At 40.6% G+C, this 20,052-nt stretch overlaps 1 protein-coding gene across 6 annotated transcripts in view; it reads left to right on the forward strand.

The window, feature by feature from the left end:
* Positions 1 to 11,885, forward strand: part of RAB3GAP1 (RAB3 GTPase activating protein catalytic subunit 1) — a 113,636-nt gene extending 101,751 nt beyond the window's left edge. For 4 of the 6 annotated variants that reach the window (XM_040474932.1, XM_040474930.1, XM_040474931.1 and 1 more), the window contains 6 exons: positions 4,267 to 4,363; positions 4,457 to 4,560; positions 4,693 to 4,808; positions 6,232 to 6,334; positions 9,217 to 9,237; positions 10,098 to 11,885. In XM_040474932.1, coding sequence (XP_040330866.1) covers positions 4,267 to 4,363; positions 4,457 to 4,560; positions 4,693 to 4,808; positions 6,232 to 6,334; positions 9,217 to 9,237; positions 10,098 to 10,334 — 678 coding nt within the window. In that variant the 3' untranslated portion in view covers positions 10,335 to 11,885. The remainder of the gene's footprint in view (positions 1 to 4,266; positions 4,364 to 4,456; positions 4,561 to 4,692; positions 4,809 to 6,231; positions 6,335 to 9,216; positions 9,238 to 10,097) is intronic. The other 2 variants (XM_040474928.1, XM_040474929.1) reach the window with 2 other exon arrangements.
* The last annotated feature ends 8,167 nt before the right edge of the window (positions 11,886 to 20,052 follow it).

Consider the following 20,052-nt stretch of genomic DNA (forward strand, 5'->3'; position numbering starts at 1 on the left):
TCTACATCGAGATGTGTTGTAAGGATCCACCAGCACTTAGCACTGATCCGAGATTGTATATTTTGCATCAAGTCATGAGGAAACATTAGGTAAACCCAAGATGAGAGACATTGTATTCTAAAAAGAGCCAAAAAAAAAAAAACCCAAAAAAACCCAAAACACCAAAAAACCCCCCAACATACCATTGTAGGAGTATATTAAAGGGACACAGGAACCAACTAAAACATTTCCCAATGACCAGTACTGGAACAATTTGAACAATAAAATAAAATACTATTGGACTGTAACTCAAAGTATGAAATAAACATCCTTGAGTCTATAGTGATAGAAATAAGTAAATAAATTGGTGAGAAGAGACCAATCTAATGCAGAAGAACTCCAAATCTACTCTGCCTACAAGGAGGTGGAGCATAAATCCCACTCCATAAACATGGGCTGTACAGAGTGATTTCCTTTAAAGAGTACAGTATTTAAATTAGAGAACATGAGTAACTTTACAGTGCAGACATCTGACAATACTGTCTTAGCCAGGTGAGCGAGGTTAACAACAGGGATAAGTCATATTGGTAGTTTCGTGTGCTGTTGATATGAGGTGATGAAGTAGCACTTTACATCTCTTGTCTTCCCAGAAATACCTAGCCCCAGTTTGATCATAAGAAAAACATCAAATAAGTTCGAGTAGAGGCTCTTGTTACAAAATACCTGACTAGAATTCCTTAAAACTGTCAAGGTTAGTGAACACAAAGGAAGTCTAAGAAAGTGTTACATGTAAGGGGAGCCTAGAAACATGACTACCAAATATAATGTATCCTGGATGGGCTCCTGAAATAGGAAAAGGACATAAATAAAAACTAAGGAAATTGAAGGATGCCTGGGTGGCTCAGTCGGTTAAGCATCCGACTTAGCTTAGGTCATGATCTCACGGTTTGTGGGTTTGAGCCCCATGTCAGGCTCTGTGCTGACAGCTCAGAGCCTGGAGCCTGCTGCGGATACTCTGTCTCCCTCTCTGTTTCTCTCTCTCTCTCTCTCTCTCTCTCTCTCTCTCTCTCTCTCTTTGTCTCTCTCAAAAATATAAAAAAAAAAAAAAACTAAGGAAATTGAATATACAGATATTGACAGTATGATTCATAATAGCAAAAAAGAGGAACAAACCTTCATCTGTCAACTAATGAAGGAATAAATGTGGCATATTCATACAATGGCATACTATTGAGCCATAAAAATGAATGAAGTTCTGATACATGGTATAACACGAACGAACCTTAACATCGTGCTAAGAACCTTAACACTGTGCTAACAGTGTGCTAAGTGCTAAGTGAAAGAAACCAGAAATAGAAGGCCACATGTTACATGCTTCCATTTATAGGAAATACCAGAATAGGCAAATTCATGAAGACAGAAAGTTAGTTTAGTAGTTACTAGGGGCTAGGAGGTGGGAGAAATGAGGGAATGACTGCTGTTGGGTAATGGGCTTCTTTTTGGGGTGATTAAGATGTTTTGGAATTAGATAATAATGGTGATGGTTGTATAACTTGTAAGTATGCTAAAAACCACTGAAGTGTATGTTTAAAGTGGCGAATTTTATGGTATGTAAATTATATCTAAAATTTTTAAAACTAAGGAAATATGAATAAAGTGTGGGATTCCACTTATTCAGAAAGGTGAGGGGAGGGTACTGTATTCAAAATGTCAATGTTATAGGGGCGCCTGGGTGGCTCAGTCGGTTGGGTGTCCACATTCGGCTCAGGTCATGATCTCACAGTCTGTGAGGTCGAGCCCTGCGTCGAACTCTATGCTTTCAATTCAGAGCCTGGAGCCTGTTTCAGATTCTGTGTCTCCCTCTTTCTCTGTCCCTCCCCCATTCAAGCTCTGTCTCTATCAAAAAATGAATAAACGTTAAAAAAATTTTTTTTTTAAATGCCAGTGTTATAAAAGACTGGAAAACTTCGAGATTTGTTGAGATTAATGAGGTATGACAACTTAAGACAGTGTATGGTCTTTAATTGGATCCTGTATGGTGGTGGGTAACATAAGTCATTATGTGGTCTGTTGACAAAAATGAAATAAGGATAGTAGACTAGATTAAAAGTATTTGATCAGTGTTAAAGGTAGTTTATATAGTTTATATAATCATAATAGTTTATATTTTGATTATAGAAGAAAACATTCTTAATTTGGGGAAATAGATATTTGGGGATAAAGGGACATGATGTATGTAACTGGCTTTCAGATTATTCAGGAAAAAAAAATGTAAGTATATATTATGTGCACGGAGGAGAGAGATGCACGCAATTAAATGAGGTAAAGGTGAGTCTAGGTAAGTAATCACTTGACATTGTCTTGTATATATCCTAACTCTGTTTTTAGGTATATACCTTCAAGAAATTCTTCTACATGTGTATCAGGAAACATACCCAATAACATAACAGGAACCTTATTTGTAATAGTCAAAAATTTGGCAGGGGGTGGAGTGGGGAAGTCTATCAATGGAGGAACACTTTATTTTATTATTTTATTTTATTTTATTTTATTTTATTTTTTATTTTATTTTATTTCATTTCATTTCATTTCTTAAAGTTTATTTATTTGAGAGAGACACACACCACGAGTTGGGCAGGGGCAGAGAGAGGAGAGAGAGAATCTAAAGCAGGCTCTGTGCTGGCAGCACAGAGCCTGATGCGGGGCTGAACCCCTGAAGCCGCAAGATCATAACCTGAGCCAAAACCAAAAGTTGGACGCTTAACCGACTGAGCCACACAGGTGTCCATCAATGGAGGAACATTTTAATATTAGCATGTATCAACATATGCAGTCTCAAAAAGAATGCCAAGTGAAGAACAAGTCACTGAGGGAATGTAACTAGAAACATTGCATTTATATAAAGATTAAAACCAGACCAAACTAAGCGATACATTATTTAGGGCTACACAGCTATGTGAGAAAACTATATTATTTGTTGAGGGTGAGGTGCATGAGGTAGGGAGACTTGATCATGGAGGCAACAGGGACTTGGAAAGTGCTGGTGATACTCTGTTTCTTAAGCTGGTTGATGTGTAAATGAGTGTTCATTCTAAACAGTTCTTCTAAAATTAGTGTCTTCTAAACTATTTATAAATACTCTGGTATGTGTATTTCTTAATTAAAAAAATTTTCAAACCACAGAAAACTCTCCAAGCCAAAAAATAAAGGTTATAAGTCATTAAAGGAACAAAGCAAGTTCTAAAATAGTATGTGCATTATGATTTTTTGTTAAGAAATTGCATATGTATCTGTATCTTTGTGTTTAAATGGGAATAGAAATAAGTCTAAGAAGATAAACAGAAAAATAGGTTGCTCCTTTAGGAAGTAGGATTTCTAGACAACTTTTACATTATACTTCTCTGTATTTGTTTCTGAAATCTGTGAGCATTTATCATCCATGCTTACCTATGAGATTATATTTCTTTTATCTTTATTGCTCTTGAATAAGGAGCATTAAGGTAAGGTCCATGTGTTATACATAACTTCTCTGAATTTATTTATTTTTAAATTTTTATTGTTATTACTATTATTTTAGAGAGAGCACACATGAGCAGGGGAGAGGGGCAGAGGGAGGGAGACAGAATCTTAAGCAGGCTCCACACTCAGTGCTGAAACTGATGAGAGGCTTGATCCTACACCCCTGGGATCATGACCTGAGCCGAAATCAAGAGTTGGATGCTCAACTGACTGAGCCACCCAGGAGCCCCATCTCTGTATTTTTTTTAATCTGAAAAATAATAAAACAATTTCCATTTTGGAAAAAAAACAATCAAAACAACTAAAGCAAACAAAAAAATTAGTGGAAGGTCTCTATCAGTGTTTGGAAATGTTAAGCGAGAAGCAGTTTATAGAACAGTATTTTACATACTTAGTTCACCTAATATGTATATTCAGTGTTTTAAAACATCCCGGAATAAAAATGCTCCACCATTAACAGTTGTTATCTCTAGGTGGTATAATTTACAGACAGTTTTTATTTTCTTTGTATTTCCCTTACTTGCATGTATTACATATGGAAGCAAGAAAAGTAAAATGTGGGAATATTCACCACTATTAAAGACTGAAGTCCTGAATTGTTTTCAGTGATATTATTCTTAACATTGTTGTTGGTAGCTCCTTACCTGGATGAGTACGGCAAGGTACTAAGAGAGCTCTCTAATGCAGAGGATTTTTTTCTTTCATAGATGGCGACTTTATTCTTTGACAGCTGCATTGGTCATTTATGTAACTTTATGCCTCCTTCAGGTGCTGCACTATCTGGCAGTCCAGAAACCTGCAGATCTTGCTCGGCACCTGTTACCTTGTGTAATTCATGCAGCTGTACTCAAGGTAAAGGAAGAAGGTAAATGTCTTACTTCATTAGTCATTAGTTTATTTCCAAAATGAAAGTATATTTTGCCTGACTTAATTATGGCTTTGATCTTTTTCAAAATAGAAAATCTGGAAAACATTTCTTCAGTTAAGAAGATTATAAAGCAGATAATAACTCATTCCAGTAAAGTTCTGCACTTCCCCAATCCAGAAGACAAGAAATTGGAAGTAAGTTTGCTGTATGTCGGGGTCTTGCCAAGTGTTCTCCCCAGTTGGCAATGATTATTTTAAAGTTACATTTTTTAAAGGCTGCTTTTTTTGCTGCTTTCCAATGTATGTTTCTCCCTTTTCCACTGTTAGGAAATCATCCATCAAATTACTAATGTAGAAGCTATAATTGCCAGAGCCCGCTCACTGAAAGCCAAGTTTGGAACTGAGAAATGTGAACAAGAGGAGGAAAAGGAAGACCTTGAAAAGTAATTGATATTTGAGTAACTTTTATCTGCAGTAGGAAAAACTACCATTCTCTTCAGAAAACTTTAATAGAATGTTGAGATTCTTTTGTTGTACCCCTATGTTATTTGTAACAAGCATCAGCTAGAGACAGAAAAATATTTAATTATCATAGAATTTGACTTCTCCTGTATTTCTGGGTGTTTGCAAGGTGGATCCATTCCTTCTACATTTAAAAACAAGTCTACCAGGTCTTTTTTTCTAGGAATGTGCCTGCAGTTGCCTGTGGAAGAGCTAGTGATTCTTTGTTACTTGCAGTGCCCCAGAGCTTTGCTTTCAGCTCTCACTGTTCTTTAACCAGTCTGAGGTGTTGTGAAATTGTATTTCTCCCCAATATTCCTAGTTATTTATTTAACTCTAAGTAAGGTTTTTGATAGCAAAGGTGCATGTCTTGTGTACCTTGTGAACATGTTTTGAAAGAGTGACCAGATGGCCTCTCCAGGATGATACAGATGACCGGGTCAATCATTTCCTCCTCCTGAGAAAGTCTTGGCACCATTACCTGTTAGTATGAGTCCCTTTCCATTGTTGCTTATGGTACTTGAAAGAAAAATGTTTTTATATGTGATAAAGTGTTTCCAAATTAGCCGCTTCAGCAACTTGAATTTATCATAATTTTAAAGTCTTCATCAGCCTTTTCAGAAATGAAATGGCATTATTGATGCTAAATAATATCATATGACAAGACATGCTATAGCTCTTAACAAGTTCTTGTTAGAATTTTATGTCTTGTGTTTGGGGAAATTTTGTCTTAGCCTTCTTTGCTCTTGAAAATTCCTTCCTTTTAAATGAGAAGAATGAATGCTAATCAAGGGAATCATTTCTAAAATAGCAGTATGAATTACTGGTGCAGGCACTCTCATAACTTCAGAACTCTAACATAGGTTATCTGTGATACACATGGAGGTGCAGTGTTTCCGGCACCTAATGGCACAGTTGAGACTTTGCCCAGTAAAATGTATCTTTTACACACACACACACATACACACACACCCCTTAAAAGAACAAAAATGAGAAATGTGGATCATTGCTTTGCTGTATACATATAACTTGGGTTTTTTTGTCCAAATTTACTGTTCGAATCTTTTATTTATTGTAGTATTCTCGAAGCTTCTAGTCTGAAAGACAGACCGAATGTTTCTTTTTGCCCTTTTACAAAGATGGGTTTTTAAAAATTCTGTGAAAACAGATGAAAGGCAATAAGATTGTCATTTGAGTCTATTTTAATTCCAAATGTGACTCGTTTCTCTTGTAAAAGTTCCACTCTAGCCTTGGTAGGTTTAGCCAGTATCAATTTGAGAGTTTTCCACAACATTAATCTGGGAGACTGACATGGTGTGAACTGAGCAGCTCACTTTCTATCCTTTCATTACCTCTCTCCCCTAGGTTTGTGAGTTGCCTTTTGGAGCAACCTGAAGTGTTAGTTGTAGGTGCAGGAAGAGGACATGCTGGCAAAATCATTCACAAGCTGTTTGTGAATGCTCAGAGGGTATGTGAATATGCTTATTGTCTGTGTCATGATGTCTCCAGACCTCTACTCAGTAAGTTGCTGGTTTGATTCCCACACATGGCTGATAATACAGCTGCTGAGTGTAAGTCTCGGCATTGGGTTCGAACAATATAAAAACAGTGACTCTCAACGGTGACTTCTGAGTCTCTGAAATCCATTTTCTTTCTTACATATTTAAACAAAATTATAAGTATATTTTAGGATATAAATTTCAGAAGTCAGAAGAGTCTGAAATCCATTGTTGTAGAATCTAATAGGGACTCAGCAATGGCCACTGCAGTGCGGTAGGAAAAAATGTTGCATGCTTTCAAATTAGAATAGAGTTCAGTTTTACCAATTTTAAACTCCATGTACTCCAAATGGATTCACAGTTTTGCTTGTGAAGTTAGTATATCTGTTTCTGTTATAGTGAATTGATCTAAGGAAGAGCAAGATTTCAGATATGTAGAACTGGGGAAACAGGCTTCAGGACAGAAAGCCCAGTTGCAAAAATTATCTTTGGCATTACCTCTACTACTGAGAGTCCAGGTTCAAAAGTTATGTAGTACTTTCTGACATTCATTAAAATTTGAATTTTTATGAAGGTGATGCTAGTTACACTTTGTGTGGATACTCTCTGTACTGATGATGTCAGGGCTCATTAATATTAAAGATTGTGATAAAAGTATTCCAGAGTGTGCTGTGGACAGTCCCTGACTTACGATGATTTGACTTATGATATTTGACTTTATGATGGTGAGAAAAATATATATTCAGTAGAAGCCGCATTTTGAATTTTGGTCTTTTTTCAGGCCAGCAGTATATGCTGCACATTCCTCTCTTGTGATGCTGGGCAGGTGCAACGACCAGTCCCCGGCAGCCACATGGTCATGAGGGCAAACAGTTGATATACTTACTTACAACTACTCTACCCAGACAACTGTTCTGGCACTCACTTTCAGTACAGTATTTTAATAAATTACATGAAGTAGTCAACATTTTATTATAAAACAGACTTTGTGTGAGATGATTTTTGCCTAACTGTAGGCTTATGTGAGTGTTCTGAGCTTGGATAAGGTAGACCAGGCTGAGTTACAATGTTTGGTAGGATAGGTATAGTAAATGTATTCTCAACATAGGGTATTTTCTTTTTTTCTTTCTTTTTTTTTTTTATGTTTATTTACTTTTGAGAGAGACAGAGGGAGGGGGAGTACAAGCAGAGGAGTGACAGAGAGACAGAGGGAGATAGAGAATCCCAGTAAGGGTCCATGCCATCAGTGCAGAGCCTGATATGGGGCTTAAACCCACAAACCGTGAGATCATGACCTGAGGCGAAATCAAGAGTTGGACCCATAACCGACTGAGCCACTCAGGTGCTCCCAATTTAGGATATTTTCAACTTAGGATACGTTTCTTGGGACGTAACTTGATTGTAAGTCAAGGAAAGATATGTAAGTACAGGGTGTCCTTTACCTGGAACTATGATGACTCTAGAATGACCCACTTGTGAAAGTATAATTCTCAGAATCAAAAAGAATTTTCATGGGTTTACATATGATATAAAAGCTGTATAATCTCCTTTGAGTCTGTCTGGAGTATATCTAGTTAATGTAGTCAATTTGATAGCCAAATGTACTGATCTGAATTTTTAGCAAGAAATGAAACCTGTGATTATGTGCGAGATTGCTCCCTAACTTTAAGATTTCAAGTTAAAAACCAAGTACTTAATTTCCTTATAGAGTTCTAGAAAACAGTAGATGCTTACTTTGATTTGTTTTTGTCTCTGCCATGAAACCAGGAATCAAGTTTGTTTTTGCATCCTATATCCTTTACCAGCTCACTAGCCAGAAGCTAACAACCACATTTCCTTGTCACCACCAATATGAATTTTTCTCCTGTTGCAGAAATTCTTTTCTCTGTCCTCACTTGTAAAAACTTGTGTATTAAGAGGACTTAAAATCTAATGTATTTTTATTTTTAATGCTGAGAGTATTCCTTGTTTTAGATAGTTAAACAAAATTATTTTCCACAAAATGGAAATAGCTTTTCCTCCCTAGAAAGTTAGTAAAGGCTCACTGTAAAAATACAGAAAATTAATACAGAAAATTTACATCAGTAAATATAGGAGTGTCTCATCCTTTCATTGGCCTTGTATAGCTAATCCCCTTTAAGGGATACTGAAATTACACATTTTTCCCAGTTGTACAATTGCACTTGTAAAACATTTCAAACTTTCAGACCTTGTAGGGAATGCTTTTGGGAGTTGGCAGACTGTAATCCGTGTAACAAGCACCTGATTGGTACATTTTTGAACTCAGATCTTAAATGTCTGGCCGTAAACCACTAAAGTTTATTCATGTAACTTTTCATTATCAACTGACACTTTATATCAATTCTAATAAATCAAGATTTTAACTTTTTAAAAAAGTTAAATTTCACTGAGAATTTTGTGTAGCATACAGCAGCTTTACATATTTATAACTTTGTGCGTAAAGTTATACACTTTATTAAGGTTTTATAAACTTCATTATAATTACATGTGTTAGTGGTAGATTCCACTGGAATTCAACAAATAAACCATAACAAATAACAAATAAACATAAACTGGATTGTGTTTCAGTTTTATCAGTTTTTCCCATTAAATGACACATTTGCCTGTTGAACCATCAGATGCATGAGAAGTGGGATATGTCTGCTCAATTTAACAGCTAGGTGTGTTCTATGTGGTGTGTGTTTGTCTTGATATTCTTTTGATAGGATCATGTTCCTTAATGTAGTGCATGCTGTCTCTGAAATGATCTTGAAATCTCTTGTCTAGCTCTTTTTAAACCATCTTGCTTGTTTCCTTTTCATCACTGTTTCTTTTCTCACCCTTTCTCAAGCTGACTGAATCTTCTGATGAGGTAACAAAATAGCCTTTGTCCCTCATAGTCCCTTGTTCCTTCCCATCCCTCTAACTTCATAAGGTCATTAAGACTAACCACATCTTTAACAGTCTGGATTTGGCATACCTTTCATGCTGATGTTTAGTATAACATGATTTCATATTTCCATTGCCCAAACAATATTTTTTTCTAAATCGATGGTATTTTGAAAGAAATTTAATAATCTGAGAAATGAAAGAAGTATAGTGACCAATATTAAAATGAAGGCTCTAATTGAATGTTTTTTACGTAATTTTAATGGAAAACTAGATGCCTTTAATATTGAGAACTTCTCTTTTGTGGCCATTGCTACGTTACATGGACCTCTGTCATTTCTTTATCACTTTAGCCACTCAGCAAACAAAACAAGTGTCCCCAGTTTTAATTTGGCAAATGAATCTTAAAAAGAAAGAAATGAAAGAATGGAGATAAAAACCATCTTTCCAGACTTTGGGGAGAAGCAGCTCCTTCCTGGACTGAGGACATCAGACTTGAACTTGGGTTGTTGCTAGAAGAAACGTGTAGAAACCAGTACTACATTTTCCCTCTTCATCAGATGTCGGAATATGGTCCTCACTTTTCAGAGCAGATTGCCTGGCATTCGTGATCTCTTTTGTCTCTGTTACCAGTTTATTTGTAATATCTTGCTGTTCGTGCATTGTTTCAAGCTTCTTGCTTTTTCTGTGTTGGTTTTTGAATAATCATAACATGGCTGACTGCATTACTGAGTAATGTAGAACATCTTTTATGTATTTATCATGTTTGTTCATCTGTCCTTCAAAATGATCTAAGTTTAGCATTGGACTTGCTCTTGAATTTAGCATTTGATTCTGTTCAAGGCTGCCGCCATGGCTCCACCGGAGGAGGAACTGAAGAGAGTGAGCTCTCCAGAAGAGAGAAGGCAGAACTCGGTGTCAGACTTCCCACCTCCTGCTGGCCGGGAACTCATATTGCGCACCACTGTGCCACGCCCAGCCCCGTACTCCCGAGCTCTGCCTCAGCGCATGTATAGTGTTCTCACCAAAGAGGATTTCAGACTTGCAGGTGCCTTTTCATCAGATACCTCCTTCTTCTAATCCTTCTAGAGCCACCTCATTTATGGCTTCAGAGACTGCTCTGACCCCTTCTGTGGGAGGGAGTTTGTGTCAGTCAGAACTTGAGAGACCATGAAGAGGACCTGTCCAGTCCAATGATCAGGAATCATACCAGCATCTGAAAGACTTTTCCAGCTTCATGCTTGGGCTTTGTTGTATCTTGGTTTGGGCAGAGAGAATGGGCTTGAGCTTTTGAAAGATTTGCTCCCTGAAGAGATGGCCCTTGTTTGACCAGGGGTAGGGGTAGTGGGTAGGGGGATGTACAGGGACCAGAAAAACAGCAGGAGCTCTCTGTACTCCAGTGGGATTGTGCTCATTTATTCTTTCCTGTGACTGTTCCTTAGGTTATCACCTTGCATTTTTAGTCTGTGTAAACACACTTGTTGTATTTGTTAGTATCAGGTATGCAAAACAGAATATCTGTTAATTCAGATTTCTGGGTATTTTGGTGGTAGCTTTTCCCAGAATCTGTGTTTTTGAAATACTAAATGACATTCTGTTTATTCAATCATCTAGTGGCCATCCTTATTGTATTAATTAACTTTTGATGAGCATTTTGAATATTCTAGGAGAAAGCCTAGAATTTCACATAGTTTCTGTTTTTCCACGTAACTGTGACTTAAATGTATTCCTTCTGAGAAAACTATATATTGAATGTTACTGCAAATTAGTTTTATATCTTGTAAGGTTTGTTTATTTTACGTGTTGGTTGCCAGTGAGATATCAACCTGCAAACTGTTCTCTTCTTGCTCTACAGCATGCATTCCTTTTTTTTTTTTTTTTTTTTGTAATTGTTGACTGGACACTATGTTTAATGGAGTAGAGATGAGCACATTGCTACAAATACAGCTTTGGAACATAGAGATTATCATGCAGTTAGTATAATTTGGTGTATATGCTAATGTAATGATTAGAAGATTATTTCAGTGAACTATTTTGCTTTTGCATTCTAGATAAAGTGAAAATAATCAGTGGGGATGTATATAGCACCCAGCATAAGAATAACAGCAACATAATTTCTAGTTATGTGGTGATCAAGATTTATTAAGTCTGTGTTGCTGTATGGCCTCTGTTCAGTAATCTTAAATCTATTTTTAAGCCTAAAATTCCCACTTTAATCCAAAGCAAAAATGGTTATACTGAAGCATAGACCTTGCGTATATAATTTAAAGAATTAATAGAGCTGTGTAAACCCTGTTATATTATTTTTGTAAAAAAAAAAAAGTGTGTACGTATATATGTATATATGCACATATATATGTATATATGTACATATGAAGTAGGGGAGGCCCTGGTTGGTTACCTCCCAGCCTTCACAGTGCTTTTCTCTGAGATGCTTTACTTGATTGCTGTTGGTAAACCATACTAATGCAGGCCTGAGGACTGAGCACTGTACCAGGTAGAAAATGTATCTTTCAAGGACAGGGTTTGTCTGCTTCCCATTGAGGAAGTTAATCGTAAAGAAACATTTTTCAAAGAGGTTGGACTTCAAAATGGCATTGTGAGTCTAATAAAAAGGAAAGTCTTGCTTTCTTTGGCTACTTTTCTTTTCTCTCCTCTGGTGAGCACTTTATTCTTATTTCAGTTAGTTTTATCCTGTCTCATGTCTCCCTAAATATTTGCAGCCTGTGGAGTCTTGTAGGGGTCTTAAGAACATGCTTTGTACCTTCTTTTTTATTGGCAGTTACCCCAGTTTACTTTCATTATAGTTATGAGTAGGGGAGGGGCAGAGAGAGGGTGACACAGAATCCAAAGCAGGCTGCAGGTTCCGAGCTGTCAGCACAGAGCCCAACATGGGGCTCAAACTCACGAACCGCGAGATTGACCTGAGCCAAAGTCAGATGCTTAACCGAATGAGCCACCCAGGTGCCCCTTGGGTTTGTTTCTTGATTGAGAGGGAAGCCATTGGAGAATATTGAACAGGGGAGTGTCATGATCTTACGTTTACAGAATTTGAGTTGTGGCTGCAGTGTGGACAATACACTGATGAGCAGGGGTACAAGTATGGTGTATATTTTGAAAACAATGCACAGAATTGGCTGATGGAATCCATGAAGGTATGAGTAAGTCAAGGATGACTCAAGGTTTGGGACCTGAGTAACAGTAAGTGATGCTGTTATTTGTTGAAATGAAGAAGACAGAGGGAAGAGCATTTTGGGGGGTGATATAAGATCCTGAGTTACATTGTATTAATTTTGAGGTAGCATTTAGATACCTGTGGTGTAGCGAGCCTTTAAGGTGGCCCCCACTGATCCCTGTCTCCTGGTATTCACACCCCTGTGGTAGTCCCAGCCTCCATATTTTGACCAATGAACATGGAGAAAGCATTGGTATGGCACTTCCAAGATTAGGTTATAAAGGATGTTGTAGCTTCCGTTTTGGCTGCATGTTCTCGTGTGTCTCTCTGTCCCTCTTGTCACTTGCTGTGGGTGAAGTCAACTTCCATGCCACAAACAACCCTAAGGAGAGGCCCACATGGTGAGGAAGTGAGGACACCTGCTGATGGCCACATGAGTGAGCTTGCAAGTGGATTCTCCTCGGTCTCAGAAGTCCGTGGCCTCTTGAGGAACCAAGAGCCAGACGTACCCAGCTCACTGTGCGTGGATTACAGACCCTCAGAAACGGTGTGCAATAATGTTTTTATTTTAAACTCAGTTTCAGGGACAGTTTGTTTCACAGAAAAAATTACAGAATACCCAAGTGATTATGTAAATTTGGGGTTAAGGATGAGGTTAGAGCTTGTGCAGTAAATCGAGGTCAGACAGTATGAGAGCCCTGAGGGGTGGTGAGTACAGTGCAAAGAGAAGGTCTGGGGACTGAACCCGAGATCCAGAAGAGGAAGAGAACTGCCAGAGGAGACTAAGAAGGAGCAGCCACTGAGGTCGAAAGAAAACCATGAGTGTGATGTTCCAGAAGCTAGGAAATAAAATATTTGAAGGAAGTGGGAATTGATCAACTGTGTCAAATGCCACTGAGATGTGGAATAAGACGCAAGCTCAGAACTGCTTGTTGCAAACCTGTGGATGCACAGGAGCACCTGCATGCAGAAAGGTAACACTGTTTTTACTGGGAAAGAGCAGGGAAGTTCCTGGCTGGAGGGCAGATGGGTGCACTCACCACTTCTACCCTAGCCAGTTGGGGCTGTGGTTGCTGTGCACTGTTCTTTGCCAGGAATTGGAGGCCAGAGGCTATAAGTAGGGTACAATACAGGGTGAGAGCATGAAGCCATTGTTTCAAGCCAGCTGTGACCCAATTCCCTGCCCCACCCTTGCTGCCAGCTCCTTCTGAGCTCGTTGGGGAAAGGATAGATCTTGGCGCTCAACAAATGCTGAATGAATGAGTGTCTCTTGATAGCAAGTGGCGGGGTGGGGGGGGGCACTGAATTTTCTGGGTTCTAATTTTGAGCTCTTGGGCACCTTGAAGCCAGAATATTTCAGAACATGAGCTCCTGGAAGCCGGACAACTGCTGCTGTCCTTTCTCTAGCTCTGAGAAGTGGAGCATGGCATCAACCTAGATAAATGGGTTTGGCTAATTCTTTATCTAGAATAAAGCTAGTTCCTAGTAGCGTGGCTTTTTGCCAGCAGTTTTCCCCCTGGCAGCTTGTGATGTCTGACAGGTGGTCATGGATAAATCTCCCTCAAATGAGCAGTCTCATCTGTTGCAGGGAGTGTTCCTGGGGTGGGCTTATCAGCCGAGGAAGGTGGCTGAACAGAAGGCCCCCACTCGGCCCCTGGTCAGAGAAGACAGGGTGGCCCAATCTCTCATTGGTCTCTGGGGAGCTCTCCCCTTGTCCCCTCTGTGTGGCCCTCCTCGGCAGCAGGGGTCTCTGGAATGTTTTGGCAGAGGCCTCAGTGTCTTCTCAGAGGCACACATCCCCCTGCTGCTTTCCAACCAAATGAGCCTCTCTAAGGAAGCCACATTCCTTCCCTCTCTGGTTGATAAGAAGCTCGTGGTTGGGCGGCCGCCGCGCCCCCCCCCCAGGCAAAACCATGATAGCATATTCTTTGTTTAAGTTTGCAGATTTGTCTTCATCTTGTCCCAGAATAAGGTGGATGAATGGCCTGTGAGGAGATGTGTGCAGGCTGGGCCAGCTCATGCCATAGGAGCTGCTAGTTGGGTTTAAAGCTGGTGAGTTGACTATCTGCAGTATGTAAGCCTGTGATAGAAAGTATTCTCCAGGAAAGAACAGAACAAAGTTCTGTAACAAAGTACCACAGACCACGTGGCTTAAAAATGGCAAAAATGTATTGTCTCACAGTTCTGGAGGCTTTGAGTTTGAAATCAAGGTGTTGGCAGGGCCACGCTTCCTCTGAAACCTGCAGGGTAGGATCCTTCCCTCCCTTTCCCTTGCTTCTGGTGGTTGCCAGCAGGCCCTGCTACTCCTTAGCTTGTAGCTACAGCACTTCTGTCTGGGCTCCTGTTGTCACATGGCTTCTCTCCCAGGTGTCTGTGTGTGTTCTCTTCCTGTGACACCAGTATGACCTCATCTGAACTGACTACATCTGCAATGACCCTGTTTCCAGACATCACATTCTGAGGTACAAGGGGTTTAGGAGTTCAACACGCCTTTCTTTTTGGAAGGGAGCAGGGGGTCACAGTTCAACACATAAAAGCATCATTCACACAGAAGCCATCCGGATGGACAGATACCCATCCAGTCAGTGGTAGGCCATGGAGACTGATGTGTAAAAGCATCGACCTACCTCCAAACAGCGGTAGGTCTCAATCTCTGCCTTCTTTATGAGCCGCGAGACACTGGGCAGGTACCTAACATCTTCCTTTGCCAAATGGAGACAAAAGTAAGCATCCAACACATTGTAACAAAATTAAGATACCATCTAAAGAATGCCCAGCATGGTACAGGCCATTGTTTAATAAAGACAAGCTTTTTAAAGGAACCGTACTATAAAGTGGTATGGCTGTAGGTGAATGAATGGTTATCCGTTGTTTAACTTGAGGACACACCTGCCCAGCCAGTGTGCATAGAGATGACTGTCCAAACAGCCCCATAATAGCAAGAGTGACCTCGAATCTCCTACCATCTCATCAAATCAACCGATTTCTTTTGATTCCTTTTTCCTTCCTTGGGTCACAGTGTTTAACAAGCTAAGTAGACTCTGTCTAGGCAGAGGGCTGGGTGGGAAGTTGGGAATAGTCGAAGCGTGTTCCAGGCAGTGGGGCTTATCCGCAGAGGCCTGCAGACACAGTGTTGGGTGTGGCCAGAGCAAAGAGTGAGAAGAGAGAGTCAAGGTAGTAGAGGAAGGGATGGTCCGTTCTAGGACCTTGGTTCTAGGAACTTGGACCTTGTCCAGTGACAGTGGAGGAGCTAGAAAGGTTTGCAGTACAGGAGGAGGAGCAAGACTAGACTCACACCCTCAGGAGCCACAGTGATCCCCGCAAGGGATGGTCTTGGCTTGGGTTGCGGCAGTGGTGAGGGTGTGAGAGATTCAGCAAGTGACACAGCCAGGATTTGGTGAAGTGTGGGAGGTGGTTAGTGAAGGCGGATGTGTCCTGAATGCCTGATCTCTGACTTGAGCCCGAGGGGCCAGCTGCTCTGACGTGAGAGGCAGTGCCCGGCACGGATTCACGGTGTGTCATCAGCCCAGCACACCCACCTGCAAACATAGCCCCTCCCGGAAGAGTCCTGCTCTGTCCACACTCCAGTGAAATCCACACCCTTTCTGTTACGTGACCCACGGTGGGGCGATGTCTATAAGGACATCACATACAGCGTCCAGGAGTCCTCAGCCTTGCCAGTTTGCTGCCGACAGGGAAGGAGAATGAGTACTTCTGCTACTTACCCTTCCTTAAGCACCCTCCTCTGCATACACATTTGTCAGGAGAGTGATATCGGCTCCCTCCAGGGGCTCGTCAGTCCTGATTAACAAGTGATGGGACACAGATCAAAACTTTTCTTAAGTTCTTCAGCCATTTGACAGTTTGAGTAAATAATGACTTCTCAGTGCTATTTATTCTCATTCTTCTTTCTCAGCCCTATTTTTGGCCTAGAACACTTTTTATTTTTGTCCGTGTTACATAATGAAGGAACCACATTCTTAGTAACCCACTGTCACTCCTGTGTTATCTTGCCTACATGAGAAAAGGAAATATTTTTGGAGTGTGAATTTACCTAACGTTCTCCGCTATTCTGGGACTGAAGGCAGCATCAGGGAAGGAACACTGACATGGGGAGAGGGCCCAGTCTCCCTTGTCTGAGGCTGAAACCTGGTCCTTGGAAGCTGGCTGGAGACTTCCAGTGTGCTCTGCCCACCCTGGACGCATGGCAGGAGATCCTCTCTGCACAGGACTGTACATTTGCAGCAGCTCTTTCAGGGGCCCTAGAATATCCTTAATCCCTGTTCTCCATTCCTACTGTTTCTGGATAGGCACAGGATTGGAGAAACAGCAGCTGTAGGCAATGAGACACTCTTCTTAAGCAGTCTAGTGACAGGCTGCACCCCTGTAGGGGTCAAACCAGGACAGCAAAAGCACTTGGAGTAACTGAGAAGCATGTCCTGGCCGGCCAGCAGGAGGTTTGTGTAGCTTAATTGGATGTGGTGTAAGAACGCAGCTTCCCTAGAATGGATCTGTGTGGAGGCTGCTCAGTCCCGACTGGATGTGTCTCTGCTGAGCCATAGAGAGTCTATAAAAATGAATCTGCCCAAAGAGCCCAGGAGTTTCAGATCTTATGCCATCTGGCTGGAGAGCAGACATGTTTCCTTCATGTGTTTAGGGGATTCCCCAGAAGAATCCTGGTTGGAACCTGCTTCTGGAAGCTGATGTATGACCAACCTGTAGGAAAAGCTGACCTACCTACCTTCGGGCACAGGGGTACTGCTGGGGGCAGCTCAAGAAGGACTGCTCAGGTCCTAATGGGAACATCATAGCTCAGCAAGTCTTGTGAGAAGGTCGGGATATAGGTGACCCTCATTACTGAAGATTTCAGCTGAAACTTTTGCAAATAGTCAAATTATTATAAATGATCTTAGAGCAGGTAATTTTCTCACAGTTAAATAAGCTAATCCAGAGTTTCTCAAGCACAAATAGTATATATCTTTTTAAAAAAATTTTTTAAATGTTTGTTTATTTTTGAGAGAGAGAGAGACAGAGCCTGAGTGGGGGAGGGGCAGAGAGAGAGAGAGACAGACAGAATCCGAAACAGGCTCCAGGCTCTGAGCTGTCAGCACAGATCCTGACATGGGGCTCAAACTCATGGACCATGAATGGCAAGATCATGACCTAGGCTAAAGTCGGACACTCAACCAACTAAGCCACCCAGGCACCCCAGTTTGTATCTTTTTTTTTTTAAGTTTATTTATTTTGAGAGACAGGGGGTTCAGGGAGGGGAGGGTCAGAGAGAGAGGGAGAGAGAGAATCCCAAGGAGGTTCTGTGCTGTCAGCACAGAGCCTGATGCAGAGACTCAATCCCATGAACTGAGAGATCATGACCCGAGGTAAAATCCAGAGTCAGGCACTTAACCAAATGAGCCACCCAGATGCCACTAATGCATGGTATATCTTAAAGGAACAGCTTCGTACAGACCTGGTATTTCTCTTTGAATCACTTCGCAACACTGTGATAGGAATTTCAACTGGGCACCCAGCCTTCATGTGAGTCAGAATAGCTGATAGTCATTGTTCAGCTTATCACTGAAATGGAAAACAACAGTGACAAAACAACACTTTAAAGAAGGGATCACAGAACTCAAAAGACCCTGGGGACTGTATCCTTAGACCCTGTGGTGGGAGAAAGGTCTACGGAACCTGTCAGATGTAGAGAGCAATTTCCAGGTAGAAACACAATATGTGAGCTTGTTTAATAATCATAGGCCTGAGTTAAATGAACAACACCCAGCTCAAAGAGTTTCCTGCATGTAAGATGCTCCTTGCCTATGAAGAAATGCACATGGGCCCATGGGTGCAGGTGCTCTGCTAGCCCTCCTCCCACCTCTGTGGAGAGAACAACTCTGGGTTTGTCTGTGACCATCCATGTGCTCTCCAGGGTTAGTGATGGGAGGAACCAAGGAGGGGGAAGCCTGACCAGGCTGTGAAAGCAGCACACATAAGGGCCTGGCCAGATACATGGGAAGGTCACAGGTTCAGTTGACTCATTTGTCTTGGAGGTAGCATGTGGTAGCCATGGTACGTGGTTACTTGTCATTTGGCTGGTGCAGTTTTTTTTTTTTTTAATGTTTATTTATGTATTTTGAGAGGAAGACAGTGTGAGTGGGGGAGGCATAGAGAGAGAGGGCGACAGAGAATCCCAAGCCAGCTCTGTGCTGTCAGTACAGACCTGATGTGGGGCTTGAACCCATGAACTATGAGATGACCCGAGCCGAAATCAAGAGCTGGACACTTAACCGACTGAGCCACCCAGATGTCCCTAGTTGGGTTTTGTTTTTTTGTTTGTTTTTTTGTTTTGTTTTGTTACAAAGACCCAAAGTAAGGAATCATGGGAGCAGTGAGGGCCATGAAATGAAACTGAGCCATCAAAGAACTTGATCTCATGGAGTCTAGAGTCTGGAGGGGGTTAGCTCTAGAGAACCTTAGCTACGGGAATTCACAGTTCCTCCCTGCTATTGTATGACCATGAATGTGACTTGGCTCCAAGTGACTGTCTTTCTGTCCCAGTACCAGCCAGCCTCCTCATCTTGTTCATACTTTGGTTCCTGTGGACTTTGAGCTTGCTCAGGGCCCAAGACAACATCTCTTCCCTTCCACATCCGCACCTTTCAGTACCAGCTTCTGTTACTTCCTGGCTTGGTCTTTCACTTTTCCAATTCTGTAAAGCACATGATCAGCCCAGTTCATCTTTTCATCCAGCCTGTTAGGCATAATTTGTGGGCCACTGGCCAGCCAACAGACTAACTTCCTTGGGTTCGCCCTTCAACCGTACCTGAAAAATGTTCATGGATGTTCATGGATTGCCCTCCTAGGAAAGGGTCTTGAATAGGAAAGAATCCTTTGACAGAAGGTGTGGCAGTAACTCTAGAATGGTCGTGTTCATGATTTTTGTTATTCCTGAAAGTTTCTTTTTAACATTTTATTTGGAAATTATTTCAAACTTAGAAAGTTGCAAGGATAGTACAAAGAAATCCTGTAAATCCATTACACAGACTCACCCATTGTCAGTATTTTCCTATTTTAGTTTTCTAGGCCTAGTTTTTAATCTGTGTTTAATAGAAATGATGAATGTCTTCATCTCCCCTCTGCCCACTTTTCTCCCACTGTGTTCTGCTGGAGAAAAATGACAAAAGCGATGTTGGGTCAATTCTCAGGAAAGAAATTGTCGGAACATTTGGAGCTGATTTAGGAGATATATTTTCAAATTTGAATCCTATCAGACATAGCAGAGATCTATTCTTTTTATTGCATATGATAAAGTCATGCAGTTAAAATAAAATTTAAGAGTAAAGAAAGTGGCATCCTAGATTCTCTGAAAAACCATAGCCAAAGCAACTGAAATACTAGATAAATATTAAAGTGTATATTTTATAAATTTTAATTATTTAAATATATAATTTCCAATAACAACAAAAATTGCCTAGCAGTGAATTTGGCAAAAGATATGCAAGCCTTTGTTTTTAAGCATGTTAAGTTCTTTTTAAAAAGTTTTTATTTTAATTCCAGTTAACATACAGTGTTATATTAGTTTCAGGTGTGCAATGTAGTGATTAACACTTCCATACATCACCCAGT

The sequence above is a fragment of the Herpailurus yagouaroundi genome, unplaced genomic scaffold, assembly GCF_014898765.1.
Source record: "Herpailurus yagouaroundi ecotype Mexico unplaced genomic scaffold, PumYag 140, whole genome shotgun sequence".
Lineage (NCBI taxonomy): Eukaryota > Metazoa > Chordata > Mammalia > Carnivora > Felidae > Herpailurus > Herpailurus yagouaroundi.